The sequence below is a fragment of the Sarcophilus harrisii genome, chromosome 2 (assembly GCF_902635505.1).
Source record: "Sarcophilus harrisii chromosome 2, mSarHar1.11, whole genome shotgun sequence".
NCBI lineage: Eukaryota > Metazoa > Chordata > Mammalia > Dasyuromorphia > Dasyuridae > Sarcophilus > Sarcophilus harrisii.
Window position 1 is genome coordinate 357,195,827 of NC_045427.1, and position 17,958 is coordinate 357,213,784.

At 36.1% G+C, this 17,958-nt stretch overlaps 1 protein-coding gene across 1 annotated transcript in view; it reads right to left on the bottom strand.

Moving 5' to 3' along the window:
• Positions 1-4,954: 4,954 nt before the first annotated feature.
• The window catches only part of TECPR2 (tectonin beta-propeller repeat containing 2), a 135,855-nt gene continuing 122,851 nt past the window's right edge, over positions 4,955-17,958 (bottom strand). Inside the window, exons 18-20 of the mRNA XM_031953215.1 lie at positions 8,717-8,858; positions 6,142-6,291; positions 4,955-5,289 (exon numbers count right to left, since the gene is read on the bottom strand). Coding sequence (XP_031809075.1) covers positions 5,132-5,289; positions 6,142-6,291; positions 8,717-8,858 — 450 coding nt within the window. The 3' untranslated portion in view covers positions 4,955-5,131. The remainder of the gene's footprint in view (positions 5,290-6,141; positions 6,292-8,716; positions 8,859-17,958) is intronic.

Below are 17,958 nucleotides of genomic sequence, written 5' to 3' on the forward strand. Positions count from 1 at the left end.
CCTCTGAGTTATATCAATCTTAATGAACCAGAGTGGGGATTTGCAACTAAGGGGATTGAGACAGAACAATTAAGAAAACTGAGACAGGACCAATTAGGGAAACTGAGGCAGGACAATAAAGGGGAACTTTAGTTCTGGAGGAGAGAGTGAAGCAGGTGACGTTGCTCAGCTCTCCCTCACTTAAATCCAATTCACTTACATGTCACAGCCTCACCTTCCTGACTTAATGGTCATCTTCAAGAATGAAGGATAAACAACTACCACGTCCACCACCATCTTCCCCTCCTAGTCTCAGGTCACCTCATCCCCTCTTCTGGAGGAATAAGAACTCTTGCTTCTATTGTCTACCAAATTTAAAGTCATACTCTTTTCTTCCTCAATGAGTTTAGCACTGGGCCCACAGGTTTCCTTTCTACTGTTAGTTTTGTTGTTATCCTTGTTGACTTCAGTATTCACACAGATGATCCAAACATCCAGACCTCTTTATCAACTTCTTAAAATCCCATGATCTCTGCCTTCCATTCTATTGCACCCAACAACAGGAAGGATTTTCAGATCATCAACATCCAAAATTGTTCCAGCTTCAAGATACTAAATTCTGAAATCCCTTTCTCCAATTACAAACTCTTATCATTCCACAGCTTCACACGTACACCTCCTCTTTTGTTTTCCTCAACTATCCTCAACCTGGATTCCTCCCAGTTCTTTTTTTGAACCTATCTATAGTGAGCTCTTCTCCAGACTGTGATCATTCTACACTTCAGATTCTCTTCACAACTTTCTTTTCACAACCATTCTTTTCTCCTCTAGCTTCAGGTTCCTTGTCAAAGCCAACTCTTCCACTGGTGCCTCTTCTTCCCATCACATCTCATCCTGTATCTTTTGGGAGCTTGCCTTATTGATACCCCACCTCCATCTTCAATATTGTACTGTCTACTGGTATTGTATTCTCCTGGTTCAAAACCTCAGAACATTTCTCAATCTTCCTCTTTCCCTAATCTCACTGCTACTACCTTTCCCCTGGTGAAATAGCCTATATTTCAACAGCATCCTAATTGGTCTTTCCTCTCAGATTTATTCACCACAAAATTGTCAAAAAAATCTTCCAATTAGTGTCCACTTTTCCCTCTGTTAAAAATCTTAAGTGGTTCTTTATTTCCTCTAGGATAAAATATAAAACCTTTACTTTAGAATTAGGCCTCCATAAATTTGGCTCCAGCACGCTTTTCCAGTTTCATTTCATATTACAACCTTCCATAAATTATTCTTTTCAGCCAAACTGGTTTAACCATTTCCATCTCCCAAAGCCTAGGTAGTCAAATACATTTGGATTCTTCTATTTTGGGGGACTTATGGTTATCACAGCTTTAGTTCTCAGAACATAAATAGAATTTCGGGCCAAGGTCAGGCTCATGGTCAAGTCTCATATAAAGACAGACAAGGTAATGAATAGTTAAGTAGTAGAGTACTTTGCTACTTTCCTTCTCCAGTTCATTTTACAGAAGAGGAAACTAAGGCAAATAGGATTAAGTGACTTTTCCAAGACCACAAGTCTAGTAAATGTCTGAGGTCAGATTTGAACTTGGGAAAATCAGTATTCCTGACTCCAGGCCTAGAGTCCATCTACTGAGCCTGCCCTAGCACTTAAAAAAAAAAAAAAAAGGCAATAGAAAATAAAAAACTCTGAAAAATACTATTGATCTTTTAATAGAAGTTTGGCTACCTAGCACTTTTTGTTAGCAAAGTTCATTTTCTGTCTTATAGCCTTACAACAGGCCCTATATAAAAGCATTTTATTATATCTAACTTGCATAAGTTATAGAGACATAAGTTATAAATAACTTGCTGTGACTCAAGAGTCAGAAACATTAAAAAGATAGTTAAAGCAAAGTTGGATAATAACAGAGCAATTGCACATCTGCCTTCTGGTTTATAGCCTTGACTCTGTACTTACTAGCAAATGATTTCTTGTCTTTGAGTTAGTTTCCTCACTCAGAGTTTGTTGTAAGGATTAATTCAATCTATGAGAAAAGCATGTTGCCATTATGAAACGCTATATAACAACTCAAATTTATATAATACTTTTAAGATGTATCAAGTGCTTTCCTGACAATAACCCTGTATGGGAAATGGTGAAAGCATTATCATTCCCATTTTATAGAAAAGAAAATGGAAGGTTAGGGAGGTTGAGAAACTCATTTAGCTAGAAAATGTGGAAGCCAGAACACAAACCCATGGCATCTGATTCCAAGACCTGTGCCCTCTTTCCACGATACCACATTGCCTCTGACATATAAATGTCAGCTATTATTATTATTACCACATTGCACTGGCTTGACCTCCAGGGAATCTGCCTGGCATGCTTTCAGAAACAGGCCTACCTACAATGTTTGGAGTGTTTTAGTCTTCTCTGTGAATTCTCTTTGCATGTTAAAACATCAGATTAAAAGTTCCTCTCTGACACTACCATTTCCACATTAACATCAAACTTGTGCCTTCCCTTCAGCAAATCAATGAACTTTTTTTTATCCCTTAAAAAACAATTTAATATAGATTATCTGTCTGTCTATCTATCTATCTATCAGATCATACAGAGAACATTAGAGATAAAAGAAACCTTAGAATTGAAAATCACAAAGTAAATAGAGCTCTAAGGGACTTTTTTCCCCCCCTAAGGAACTTGACATCAATCACCTCATTTTCAGATAAGAACATTGAGGTCCAAGGAATAAAAGGGTTTTCTCCTGAGGTTACATGATGAGATAAAATATCTAGGAACAGAACTCAAATTCTCCTACCCTCTGGTCCAGTGTTCTTTCTGCTCTTCCATGCTCCTCTGTCTCAAAAATTTTCTTCACAGTCATTGTATTCTTTTCAAAGTTAGGAAAAGCCTAGAAGTTTATTTGCAAAGATGCAAAGGAAAATCAACCCTACTGTGAGGGTCTCCACCATGTTACTGAAACACTTGACACATACAGTTTTGAAAAAGTCTAGTTTATTGCACTCTCAAAGCACAAGCAAAAGTTAAAACCCAAATAAAAATACTATTCAGAGCACTGAAGCTAGAGGACTTTTATAGTTATTAACCAGACTCAATTTGAATTGCACTAAAAGTTCTATGACTTAAGGGCTTCCATATCCATTATGAACCAAACAAGGCACAGTGTATAACATAGTACATAACTTGTACCTGGACTGGGGCTATAATACAAAGTATTATATAAAAGTGTCCACATTAAAGAATCATTTAGACCAATGGTGTCAAACTCAAACAGTTCCCCGTGAGCTACATATTGACTTAGAAATTTACAAATTAACATCTATATTTTTTGGTATATTTATTTTGTTAAACATTACCTGATTACATTTAAATCTGGTTCTAGGAGCATTGGGGAATATTGGGCCACTGGTTCTTCCACAATTATTAACATAAAACTCCTTTCTCCCTAACTCGGTCCTTCCATAGTATTATCCTAGAATTGTATCTTCACAAGTCAAGAGTGCGATTCTCATACATCCTGACACACTTACGTTAAATAGGTGTTGAGGTCTAAAAGCAAGGCCCCAAACCAAAACCAACAAAAACCCTCAACTAGAATTGCTGTCTACTGTTACTTTCAAAGGTGAAGAGAGAGGGAAGAGTAGAGGTTCTGGCTTTACATGGGACACAAGGCTATTTTCAAGTTTGCCGGGGATGGACAGATGGTAGAGAACAATTTCCAAGGATTCATGCTCAAGCTCTGTTAACATTTCTGGGGAACTGTGCTGAGGTGTGGATCTGAATGGGAAGCAGCCTGCTGCCCAGACAGGGGATTTAGGTGTGAGGATAACAAGATCCTTTTCTCTGAGCTCACTATATAAAGCTGAGTTCTCTCTTCCCCTTCTTAAAATTGACAGTCTGATAAAGGAGCACAAATTCAAGATAAATCTAAAGTATGAGAAGGGGAAAAGTTCACTATGATTTTTTTTTTTTAACATAAAAGCTCTATTTTATATCTTTAGTTCTAATTTTTTAAAGAATGAGGTATCTCAGAGAGGCTTATAGCAAATCTAAAAGAATGGCAATGATTAATTGACTGAGGATGTTGCCTGTTTTCAACCAGTCAACAGGCAACATGTGTTAAATATAACTTTAAAGACACTGCTAAATTTAGCTAACATAGCTATACTCCCAGTAGTGAAAACATCTCCCCATCTCATCACTAACTCAGCTTGTGAGACACATCTCAAGTATCTACATACACTTGTGTATCTCATTTTCATCCATGTATCTTAAATATTATTATTTCACTTGCCCTATATTATGAGACTGAGAAGAACACTACTTTGCCCTGAGTGTAGTCAGGGAGAGCACCGTCTGGGGTCTTTGTGTGAGTCCATTCACCCATACTGTTCTATTGCGCTTCATCTCCATTTACTTGCCCCTCTGGAGTTCCTGGAGTTGAGATCATCAATATTTCAACAACTCTGAGAGTCTGCCCAAGAGGAGGAGAATCAACTCCTATGAGTGTAATTGAAGCCATTATCTGAACAAGCTGTGATGGTCGAAGAACATTAACCTGATTCTCCATTTAGCCCTGGGCTATTACATGTTTATAACAGGAAACTGATCATGCTAGTCCTAATCCATCATTTTGGGGAGAATAAAACCAAAAAACAACAAATTCTACTTCATTATCTACATTTACTACCTTTTGTTGGTACTGAAGATTTGAAATTTTATCTAATGTACACATATTATGTTTCAGCTTAACCTGAATTTTTGATGATAGGAACTTAAGATAATTTCACTTTATCCAACAATGAGATTTGTTGACAATGTGTTGAACATAACAGAAGCCCCTCTCACAAAGATATTACATATTTATAGATGTTAGTGTACTTGAGACTGAAAAGTAGCTGTTGTCACAACTAATGAGATTAACTGAGTTAATGGTTCAGAATGAGCTGCTAGAATTAAGAGTTTAATTTCAGTTTGCCACAGTTGTTGGCTTCCAGAGAAATACTGAAACATGTGGATTCACTTGGGATGGACGGTCAGATGTTAACTGGGCACATGTCAAAAAGGTGCTGACTGAAGCCAGTTGTGCCAATTATAGAAATTCTTGAGAAATCCCTCACAAAGATCCCTTCAGATAACTTCCCATTCATCTTCAAAGTCATCAGGATGAAGTAAGACTGAAGTGCTGCCAGTTTTCTGTAAGATGTGGGAGTGGCTGAAGGTCTTTGTAAGACGCTGGAGAAGATATCCTAATGGGCCAATAGCCCATAGTTCATCTAAAGGGGTCACTGAAAAGAAAACAGTTTTTATTTATTTAATTAAATGTAATTTAAATAAATTTAAATTTAAATAATAAAAAAATAAATATTTAAATAAAGAGCCTAATAGTGATATTAATGCACAAAGATTAATTATGTAATGGAAAAGGGCATTCAAATTTAGAGACTAGTGTTTGAATCCTGATTGGCACTTATTAAATGTATAACCCTGGACAAATTAGTTCATTCTCTGTAAAAAAAAAAAAAAAAAATAGAGGCAATGATATCTCTACTATTTAACTCATAGGGTAGTGATAAGGAAAGTACTTTGTAAATCTTAAAAAATTGTATAAATGTGAAATTCACAATAATCCCACGAAAGTATTCATTGTGTGGACGGTTAACAGAGATTTGGAGAGGAATTTTAAAACTTAGAGACAGGAGGGGTACTAGAAACTACTTAATTCAACCTCTCACTTTTAACATGAAGAATGTGAAGTAGAGAAGGGTCAAACATATAATGACAAATACAGTTAGAACTGAAACCCAAAGTTTTTCCAACTCTAACAATCTACAAACCCAGTTATTAATACTACAAAGACCCATCTAGGTTTTGATGACTGGCTTCTGACAAGATGATGGCTTTACAAACTCAACTTGGAGGCAGGAAGAGGGACACAACCATGGATATCCAAATAATGGTGTTTTGGATGACTTTGGTAAGGTAAAGATAATGGAAGTTTCTCTCTTCTTTTTCTATAGTTCTGTCTTTAGTACATATTTATTTGTGCTCTGATAACCCAGGGGGAAAAAAAAGATGTGTGTGTGTGTGTGTGTGTTTCATGAGGTTTCCCAAAGCTAAACAGATACACAATGACTTACCTGTCAAACATGACATATTCCCAGGGATTTTCTTCCAGTAGTCTCCTGCAGGGTTCTTATCAGTGATGCCATACCGGCGGGCCACATCACCATTTGCACAGTGTGCCCAAACTGTTCTTGTACTTACAGCCAGATGAGAAGCCTGTAATCCTAAAGTAGACAGATTCCATGACACACACTAACTTGTTGCTCTAACATTTTAACCTGGAAATGCAAGGGCTACCTCTCTTCCATAAGAACTAGTTTTCCCCTTAACAAAAATTCAGCAAGTTGTTTTTGGTTTTCTATGCTAGGACATCTTAAACTTTTTCTACTCATGATCTCTTTTCATCTGAGAAATTTTTACAGACCCTAGGTATATACATATATAAAATAGGTATATAAAATAAACATTTATTGATAATAAATCATAATTTTGTGTTTCTTCCCATCACCCCATTCAGTTACGCAACCTCATGGGGGAAGCAACCCACAGTCTAACAAACTTTGTTCTAGATTGCTTCCCTGTTTTCAGGTCTTTTACTGAATCATAGAAACATAATATGTCAAAGCCGGAGGAGACCTCCTTATCAAAGAAGACAAAATACCAGAACTAAAGATATTTTAGTGATCATCTATTTCAACCTTCTCATTTGACAGATAAAGAAACTAAGGTCTAAAGAGGAGAATGCACACTGCCAGTTAGTGGCAAATGTAGGCCTGAAATCCAAGTCTCCTGACTCAGGATAATGCTCTTTTGATTAAACCAGTAAAGACAAAGATGTAGAGATTCACGAAAGATGTATTAAGGACCTACAATGGGCCCAACACTAGGCTAGGAGCTATGAGGCATAAGAAACTTCTCTTTTTAATTTATAACCAAAGGAAAGAAGCCACTTAAAAATTCAAGACTCTTGCCCATTTAGAATATCTGAAACTTATCTGAAACCCAGTCAGTAATCCTGAAGTAAAGGAGAAAACTAAAATAACTAATAAAATTTCTGAACTAAAGCTCACATGTATGACTTGTGGGCTCCTTATGTTCTTATTCAGAAATCTATTGATGTTTCTTTGACATAGAGTTCTGACAAGCCTGTTTATTTGGTTTCCCAGACCACAGCAATTTAGAATGAAGAGCTGGGAGAAGGGCCGCTAGAGGCAAGCGTATTGACTGTTAGGAGAAATTTAATGAATGAGAGAGAAGATAGAAAAATTATAAAAAATAAATACAAAATGTAGAAAGTATAGCAACATGAGAATAAATACTCCTCCAAACCTCACTCAACCCAGCAAGGGGAATGCTAGATGATTATAATAATTAAGAGTCATTGTTATCTTATGGAAAATGTGGTAGACTAAAGTCCAAGGTCCTGGGTTTCTGCTAATTCCAAACTGTGTGGCTGTCTTTAAGTCAATTAACCTCTCTGGGTCTCAGATGTTGGATGCTGGACTCAAGGGCCTCCAAAGTCGTTTTCAGCTTTAAATCTATGAATCTGAGTAATTAAATAAGTTAAAGTATTACCCACTTTGTCATTACAAACTTTTTTTTTTAAAGACCTGAATTCAAATACTGGCTTAATCATTATCCTGTGTGAAACTGGGCAATTTGCTTTACCTTTCTATGTCTCAGTTTCCTCATTTACAAAGTAACAGAAATGAACTACATGATTTCCAGAGATCTTCCTAGCTCTAGATCCTCTGATACTTCTGTTGCTTATGATTGCAATCTGAACTAATTAAAGCAACAACAATAGTAATAAAGACGTTGATGCTCTTGTATATTCTCAATTATTCACATGTTATGGGTAGTTTGGGAAGCAATCATTTTTTTCAGAAGATCACTATTTTTCTAGTAAGACCAAATATATATATATATATATAAAGATATAATCATACGATTTCTAAAATAAAACAAACTAAGTTTTGATTAGCTGAGGCAATCAAAATCTGTCACTTGACTCAGAGGCAGATTGTAAATACCAAAGTGGAAAGGGAGGGAGAGGAGGAAAGGTAGCAACAGCATATTTAGAACACAGGGGCTTCAATTACAAATGTTAATAATGTGTTAAAAAATATTGTGGCAGATGATCCCAGAAAAGTTACCTGTTACCATGACCAGGGCAGCTAAATCTTGGAGGCAGGACAAGGTGGCTTTCAACAATGGCTCTGAGGCTTCTCTCTGCTTTGTTCTCTCAGGGCTGCCACCAGGCAAGAGAACAAGCAGATCCTCAGATTTAGAAGGCTAGGGTCTATCACATTTGCTACTATTACACAGTTTGGATGAAGTGAGGAACAGTGGGGAGTTAGGTGAGACTTTTTTTTTTTTTGAGAAAGTTTGGGGTATCCAGAGCTCATGTGTGACTTTCATTGTGTCCTGTGGGTGTCCTTGTGGAAACCCTGTGTGGCTGTTAGGTACTGCCCAGCATCTTGGGCACAAGAAACATGACTTGATGGCTCATGTCACAAGGTCACAATGGGACCTTGGTGGTCAGGATGGTGAGGCCACAGTAAGCATGCAGAAACTGAAGGAAGGTGAAGAGGGCAAAGGAGAAGGAAGGAACTAGATTAGGGTGAAAAAACATTTTTTTAATATTACCTGGCACATGTTCCCAGTCAGTTCCCACAGGCATCTCCTCAGTGATTCCAGTGCGGACATAGACATTCCACTTGTTGTCAATTGCCCATAACATTTGGTCATTAGGACTGGAATGGACACTAACCAAGTTGATTCCCACCGGCTGGAAGCATGAACAAGAATTACATAGTAACGATCAGAGCTTAGATAAGGAAGAGTAGTAGTTCTACTACTCATAACCCTCTGAAACCCCAAAAAGTTATAGATAGCAGCATAATATTTTAGTATGATGACTGAAAGGAATAATAATTTATATTTCAACAGACTTTTAAAAGATTTGTAAATGATTCCATCACAGTAGCACTGTGAGAAAGTTTTTCTATTTTATTTACTATCTATAGTAAATCAAAGGATCACAAATAGGAAGGGAGAACTCAGGTCACTTACTACTTCAACCTTTACACTTTGCAGATAAGGAAAGTCAAGCCTCAGTTAAGTGATTTGCTAAGGGTCACTTGGTTGAGTCAGTGGCAGAGCTATGATGGTTCAAACTCAAATCTTGTTATTCCAAGTCCAAAACTCCTTGCGCTACTTTGGGCCAGACACATAACCTTTTGGGGTCTTGGTTTCCACGTTTATAAAATGAAGAACCTTTGAGATGGAAATTCAAGGGGTGGTGAGAATCAAGTGAAATAATGCATGTAAAGTGCTTTCTAAAGCCAGATATCACAGTAATCCTCATTTTAAAGAGGAGGGATTGAAGCACAAAAAGTGGAGAAGGCTTGTCTACCAAGATCCATAATTGCTACCTGAACTCCAAATGTTCTTTCCACTACATGATGCTTTATCTCATACCAAGAGAGATCATACACAACCATGGAAAGTCACAATCCTAGAAAATATCCAGCCTTTTCATTTTATAGATGTAGAAATAGGTGTAAGAAGGGGAAATGACTTGCTCATACCCACAAATTAGATATGGAAGTCAGTATAATTTCAACTTCAGACTAAACTTTAATAAAAATGTTTATAACAAAGCACAGGGTTTTGTTGACTCATAACTGCTAACTCTTCTAAGAGCGCATACACAAAACAACTCAATTATTCAGCAGTATACAAATATAAGCTTTTTTTTTTATTACTGTTAATAATAATTACATTTGCATCAGGAGTAGCTTTGGTAGAATTTTCTTTTTGTTCTTTTGGTTTTCATTTAGGAATAGTTTACTTCATGAACTTGGAACTTAACAAATTATAGGATAATTTATTCAATTTATAAATATCAGTCATTTATTCAAACAGCCCCAACACAAAACCACACATAGCTAAAAAGTGTTCTGATGTTAGGGACTTGAAAAAGCTTTACCTCCTTCTCTGAAAAGTAATAGGTACCAGTTTATTCAACTGAAAAATGATAGAGGAGTTAGATAATATCTAATGATTTTTTTGTTATCCTGCTTAAGTTATAAATGGTAGAGCCACTACTCTGTTCTAGTGTCAGGAAGAGGCAGAAACTTCAACTGGAACAATAAACCTAGGCAGCAATTACCTGGTCCTGATATCACAGCTTCATTGTCAACTTGCTGTGTAAGTTGTGTGTGCAGTCTCAGTGACAATAGAGATTCCTTTACATATCACAGAGATAACACAAAACTGTGGATACTGATGCCAGACTATCTCTGCCCTGAAAGTCACTCCTTTGAATCTGTCCAAAAATTAGCTTTTCACAAAGCTACTTTTATCCCCATTCTCTACTATTGCTCCCAAACAATAGCTAATCATTGTCTTCACCAAACCATGTGCATGAGGGTAGCTACTCCATGCGCCCTTCTGAAAATGCTGATTAGAGCCAGCTGCTGCCTTCTGGGTAGTGGAAAGAGTCCTGGATTTTCAGACAGAAGATCTGACTGCAATGGGCCATTTCTTGCCCATGTGAAAGTGAAGTCCTTTAACCACTCAGATTTTTCTCTACTGCACTATGTAGGTTCAGGTAAGATGATCTTGAAGGGCTCTTCTAGTTCTATACTTGACACACTTGCAAAGGAAACCTGCTCATGGCTGCGGATAGTGGCACTTGGCCTCCCACTGCTGTCATATCCCAACTTTCTTATACTTCTGAACTATACTATTACAGGATTCTATGAAATTCAAAACTATCACACCTTTAGCAGCTGAATGTAGTGAAAAGAATGCTGGGCTGGAAATCAGGATATGTAGGCTTGAGTCTTTACTTTGCTATTGACTGATTTCCTTTGTGACTCTGTCTTCTCCTTGTCTGGTCCTCAGTTTCAGGGATAATTTAGACCTTTCTAGTTCGAAAGGTATATTAGAGTAATTTTAAATTGAACCAAAAATAGAACTGTTTCTTTTGATACTTTTCCCGTTAAACAAAATCTTTCCTTAATGCTATGGCCTTTCCTCAGTCCTCATCCTTCTTGTCCTCTCTGCAGCTTCTGACACTGCCTGTCATCTGGATATTTTCTCCTTTTGAGGCTTTTTGAACATCTCTCTTTCTTGATTCTCTCCCAACTTGTCCGAGCACTCCTCAGTCACTTTGTTGGATCTTACTTTCAAGTCAAGCCCACTAACTGTAGCTGCCCCACTCCCAGTCTCTATCTATAATGGGCCCTTTTCTCTTCTTTCTCTATTCTTGTCACACATATTTCCAGAACTATCTCAGTGTTTGGGAGATTCTGAAGGAAAGTGTGGGAGAAGAAAGGTATTAGACTGACTACCAAACTGAAGGTCTACAGAGCCATTGTGCTGAACTTATTGTTATATGCTTGTGAAACCTGGACAGTATATGAGCACCATGCCCAGAAATTGAATCATTTCTATTTAAATTGTGTTAGAAAGATTCTGAAGATCACTTGGCAGGATAAGATACCAGACAATAAGGTCCATTCTCGAACTAAACTACCAAACGCCTCAATTCTACTGCAGAGAGCACAACGACTGGCCACATTGTTCAAATGCCAAATGTGCACTTGCCAAAAGTCATATATGGACAATAGGAGGTAGAAGACTAGCTAGAATGAAGAATGCATTAAAGATAATAATGTGAAATAAGAATGGAAATATAGATCAGAGCCAAACTCTAAGGAACAGAAATAATAGAGGAAACTTTATCTTGGATTTTAAAAAATATTTTGATAATTATATTTCAATATGATTGATTTCCTTGATTATCCTATATATTTTATTATATATATATGCATTTAAAACTATTATTTTGATAAGGTGTCCATGAGCTTCACCTGTCTACTAAAGGAGTCCATGACATAAAAAAAGGTTAAAAATCTCTATCCTGGTGCATACCCTTTGACCCATCAGTGCCACTATTGGGTCTGTATCTCAAGGAAATCATAAAGGAAGGAAAAGAACCTACATGTTCAATAATGTTTGTAGCAGCTCTTTTTGTGGTAGCAAAGAATTGGAAAGTGAATAGATGCCCATAAATTGGGGAATGGTTGAATAAGCTATGGTATATGAAGGTAATGAAATATTATTGTTCTATAAAAAATGATGAACATGCTGATTTTTGAAAGACCTGAAAAGATTTACGTGAGCTGATGCTGAATGAAGCAAACAGAACCAGGAATATGTTCTACACAGTAACAGCAAGAATATGTGATGATCCATACATTGTATCTAGGATATACTAGGACATATTCAACATATATAGGACTGCTTGCCATCTAGGGGAGGGGGTGGAGGGTGGGAGGGAAAAATCGGAACAGAAGTGAGTGCAAGGGATAATGTTGTAAAAAAAATTACCCTGGCATGGATTCTGTCAATAAAAAGTTACTATAATAAAAAAATAAAATAAAAAATAAAAAAAAACGTGTAAAAAAAAAAAGAATATGTGATGATCAACTATGAAATACTTGGTTCTTTTTCAGTGGTTCAGTGATCCAAAGCAATCCCAATGAATAGAAAATACCATCTGCATCCAGAAAAAGAACTATGGAGACTGAATGTAAATCAATACATATAATGTTCATTTCTCTCCTGTGGTTTTCCCCTTTTGTTCTGATTTTCTCTCTCAATATGATTCATAAAGAAATGTGTATTTAAAAAGTTAAAATACATATATAATCATAAATAAATAAATAAAGCAATTTAAAAAAATCTCTATCCTACAGCCAGTGAGTCTTTGAAATGTCTTGAATGAGTGACACAATCAAACCTGTCTAGTCATGTGAGGACAGCTACAAATATCAATTTGGTAACCATATGGAGGATGGCTTAGAGAAAAACTTAAAATAGGAAGATCAATAAAGAAGCTATTGCAATAATCTTAGAGTAGATATGAAGGCCTGAATGAGGGTGGTAGATATGCAATCTGAGAAAATGAAATAGGAGAGATTCCATGGAGATTATGATAAATGAGCCATTACAATTTATCTAGATAAAGAAAATAAGGGAGAGGTGAATTAAGGATGACTCAAAAATTATGAATTTAGGGAATGAGAGAAAAGCATAATTAGAGAAAAAGCATAATAGAGAGAAAAGCATTTTAATAGAAATAGGAAGTTAAGAAGTTATCAGTAAGATAAAATGAGCAAGTTTCTGAAGATCTATTTGGAGATAATAAAGCATATCTGTTTAGGAAACAACCAATACCTACTGAGTACAAAGATGAGGTCAACATTTACTTTAATACATCAAATTTTCAGGACTATGCCAGGTGATGCCTTCCTCCACCAACCATCTTAACTCCCTCTATTTTATTATATGATATTTGTGAGTGGTTGTGGCTAAAAAATTCATCATCCAGAAGTCAACCATAAAATTTGTCAATCTACACTACACTAGGCTAGGCAGGTCTTCAGACAGCAGATACATAGTCCTTTGACAGACTCATTCTTGAAATCTTTCCAGCTTGGCAGGATTTGCCAAAGTTTGTGCTCTGCTGGTATTAGAATCTAGTTCCCAATAACTGTTCTATGTTTTTTTTTTTTTTTAAATGAAATTTCACCTGTGAGGCAGATTGAAAATAAGTGAAAGAATGGTGACAAGAGGAAAAAATCTGCTAGAAGAGACAAGATGGAATGAGATCACTGTACATGGATAAAACCAAGGACATAATGGTATAGTTGGAAAATACTGGGGGTCAAATTATCTTTGTTCAAGTTTTTTGACACTTACCTAGTAATACAACTAGGTTCTCTCATCTTTAAAATGAGGATGATAATGTTTACACTATCTATCTCACAGAGTTGTGGTAAGGAAAGTTTTTTTGTAGTCTGTATGGCATTTTGCACAGTAGGATCAACTTTTTTTCCCCCTGCGAGGCACCTGGGGTTAAGTGACTAGCTCAGGGTCATACAGCTAATAAGCGTTAAGTGAATGGGGCCAGATTTGGACTCAGGTCTTCCTGATTCCAGTCCAGCACTCTATTCACTGCACTATCTAGATGGCTGCCCCATAGGATCAACTTTTTAAAAAATTAAATCATTAGTTCTTAAAGGTTATTTAAAGAAATGCCCTTCTAGTTATTGTCTCTTACAATCTTTAAAACGAAAAGACAAATATATATGTGTGTATATATATATATATATATACATATACAACTATAAACAATGTATTTAAGATATTGAAATATGATTTATGAAATTTTATTAAAGACTGTATACTTGAAAAATCTCAGAACTGGAATGGCTCTCATCTACCACAACCTCTACTTTAAGCAAGAATTTTTCTGAAGTGTTCCTGTTACAGTTCTTCAGTATTCTATATACTTCCAGGGGGTAGGGAGCTTCCACTAAGGAACTCTGACTCTTAAGTAGTTATTTGTCAAATTAAATAGTATCATATGTTATAGGTTGGTTGACTCTCAGGAAGTCACTTTATATTTTTGTGTATCAAAATGTATACTTGTCAATACCTACCAACTGCATAGGGATGAATGGTAATAAATAAATTAAGTTCATTTTCAGATATAAAAGGGATTTTTCAAATTGTTAGATTTTCTTTAAATATTAATTTCACAAGGGAGGAAAAACTAAGCTAGCTCATGGCCTCAAAATACTACTACAGGAATGTGTTATAACCCAAATGAATAAATCATATAGTACTACTACAAATTAGGGGCTCAGAGATTATTCTTTGTCAATTGCTAAGATATTATTAAGGATATAATTTATATGTAAAAGGTTTACTCTCTGATCTAGAGTTTGGATTCTTAACTCTGTGTGTGTGTGTGTGTGTGTGTGTGTGTGTGTGTGTGTGTGTGTGATTCCTTGGCAATCTGAAAAAACCTATGAACGCGTCTCAGAATAATGTTTCTTAGAGAAATTCATAATTAAGGGAAATTTTACATTTCAGTTAGAGGCCAATGAAAATAAAAATATAAAATTTTTTCCATCCAAGTATAGAGATATCCTGAAATCTATCTATGAATTCTTTGGAGGTTAAGAATCCCTGATCTAGAGATGCTATGACATGGGAGAAAAAACACTGTACCTGGAGTTAAGAAGACCTGAATTAGATTTTTAGTTATATTACTTACTATTTGACCTTGCACAAATAACTAACTCTCTAGGCATAGGCTGTTTCATCTGTAAAAGGAAAGTAGTTTTTACTCTTTATCTCTAATATCTTCGAACTCTAATATTCTGATTCTAAAGAGATCACTGTAATATTCCTGAAAACCTGATCATTATAGGTCCTTGTGGTCTATGAAACGAATTTCAACAGGCTGTTTCATTACTGAGTATATCCCCATTCATGGGTGCCTACCCTCCACACTTCTTGGAACTGTTCCATTTTTGTGCTTGCAATTTTCATCTGGTCCAGATAAGACCCTTCTACCTCTCAGGAAATGGTGCCTAATGTAATGCCTACCTTGCCTTAAATGAGAGGCTATATACTTTTGTAATCTGACTGATAGAACTTTATACCTTGACTGGTTTATTTGTAATGTAGAACAGGGCTACATTTGAAAAACCCCATTCAAGAATTCTATGATGTTTGCCTATGATTAGAAAATTATAATTCTTTACTTTGTAATGCTAACATCTCACTGATTCAGATTGTAGTTTTTTTTGATGTTTGCTGCTAGAAGCTAAAAATCTATAAATTCTTAGCCTTCTTATGGACATTCTCAAGCTTGCTCAAAATTGGAGAAAAATCTCAATGACAGTAAACAAAATTCTAACTAACTTCCTTTCAGCAAGGAGCTTCACTTGAATATTATGAAACTTAATGGAAGACTGTTAATTTCTATCAGAAGCAGATACTTCTGAATGTACTCCAATGTTTGGAACTTATCTGAGAGTTAATGAGAGTTCATGATCCATGTAAAAAAAAGTTTCGATCAAATGCATATGTAGCCCCTTTCCTCCATTCAGACTCAAACCTTCAGTCTGACTAGACTGACACAGCTATCGCTATGATGGCTTAGACTAGCACAGTCAACCTATCAGTATGAATTGGAATCTAGCTGGCCTCCTCCCTCAATTTCCCTAATAAGAAAATCAAAACTTATATCAACAGCACATAAACTGTTGAATAATGTGTAGTCAAAATGCTGTTCATTATAGATAACAGTAGCAAAGACATGTGTATGACAGACATGTTTCTTAACAGAATGTTTCTTACTTAAGTGGATAATAATCTGCAAAAAGTTGGCCTTTAGTAAATAATAGCTGAGGTAAACTGAAAGATGATCTGTTCAAGTGGCAAATTTGCCAAGAATAATTTTCTCTCACAACAGGGAAGCTACCTAGAAAAAAGAAACCTGATATAAAATCTGAAAACTGAGACTGAAATTCTAGGTCTGCCATATGTTTCTGTTTCCATGCTTTCACAGAACCTCTCTCACACCTGAAATGCAGTCACTCATTACCTCTGCCTGGTTTCATTCAAAGTTCAGCACAAATACCAAAAGGTCTTTTCTTTTCCCCACAGCTGCTAATGCCTCACTCCACACTAAAATTATCTTGTATTTATTTTGCATATACTTTTATGGATACATATTATTTTTTTCCACAGAATGTAAGGTTCATGAGAGCTGGGACTGTTTCATTTTTGTCTTTTGTCTCTGGTGCCTCTAGTTCTTTATGTGTAGTAGGAACTTAAATATTTATTATTACTACTTTGATAAAAGAAAGCTGAAGCTAAAGTAATACCAATGGAAAAATAATAAGTATTAAAAGTAAAAAAAAAAAAAACTAGGTGGTGATCTTGTGAAGTGGACTATGAATGAATGTATTTTATTTTGTGGTTTTCATGGCTTCAGATAATCTAGACTTTGTTACATATATGAATAAAAATTATTCAATAAACATTTATTAAGTACCTACTATATGCTAAATTCACCTTCTTTCAGCAGCACATGTACAAGAGTGAAAGTGATGAATTGTGGGACTGATCCAAGACTGAGCTTGTCTGGATATCATCACTGATATGACAAGAGTAGCAGCAAATAAGAGAGGACAGTGTAGAGTTGAAAAGGTACACCAAGTAAAGTGTAGTATTTACTAGCAGCATGGTGCTAAGTACACCACAAATACTTATTGATAGAGTGATCTTTGTATTTGTATAAATACCAACATTATTCAAATAAATATATACTTTTGGTTGGAGCTTAATTCACTTTCAAAAGTCTCAGATTGTTATTTCCCTAGCAGAGAACTTAAATTCTTTGATTTTTAATTGCTTATGAGATTCCTGGCTTCCCCTTTCCTCTGGAGTTCTAAGACATCACTTTCTGCTCCAAAAGGTCCACATCTTTGATCAGTAGAAAGCTGGAAAGAGACTGTGTTTCTGATTTAATTCAATAAAAACATATGGAGCACCAAAAAGAAAAAGAAAAGGTTCATTAAGGGGTCAAGATGGGGAAGAGAGAAGAGGGTGGCTAATGCAGGGGAGATGGTCTGAGAGAAAACTGAGGGTTCATGGGGTTGCAGAGCACACTGTGGACAAAACAGGGTTTTGTAAAGGAAAGCAAAGGGAGAGGTGAACAATCACTGGCTTTGTGGTCAAATAAGGAGATTTCAGAACTCTTGAACATGGAGGTAGGACATTTTTAGGGGAGGGCAAAGTGAGGGCAATTATGGGTATGGCTATCTTTGTGGCTGAGGTGGAAATAGTAGTTCATGGAAAGTGAATAGATTGAGAAACTGAATAGTTACAGTGTTTGAGGCAGAGTCCAAGATGTACGTTTAAGTCTTCTAGTAAAAGGGCAGGAGTCAAGAGAAAATAGAAGAATTGTGAGCTATGTACCAAACTCATTGAAGAGGGAAGGGGAGTGACCT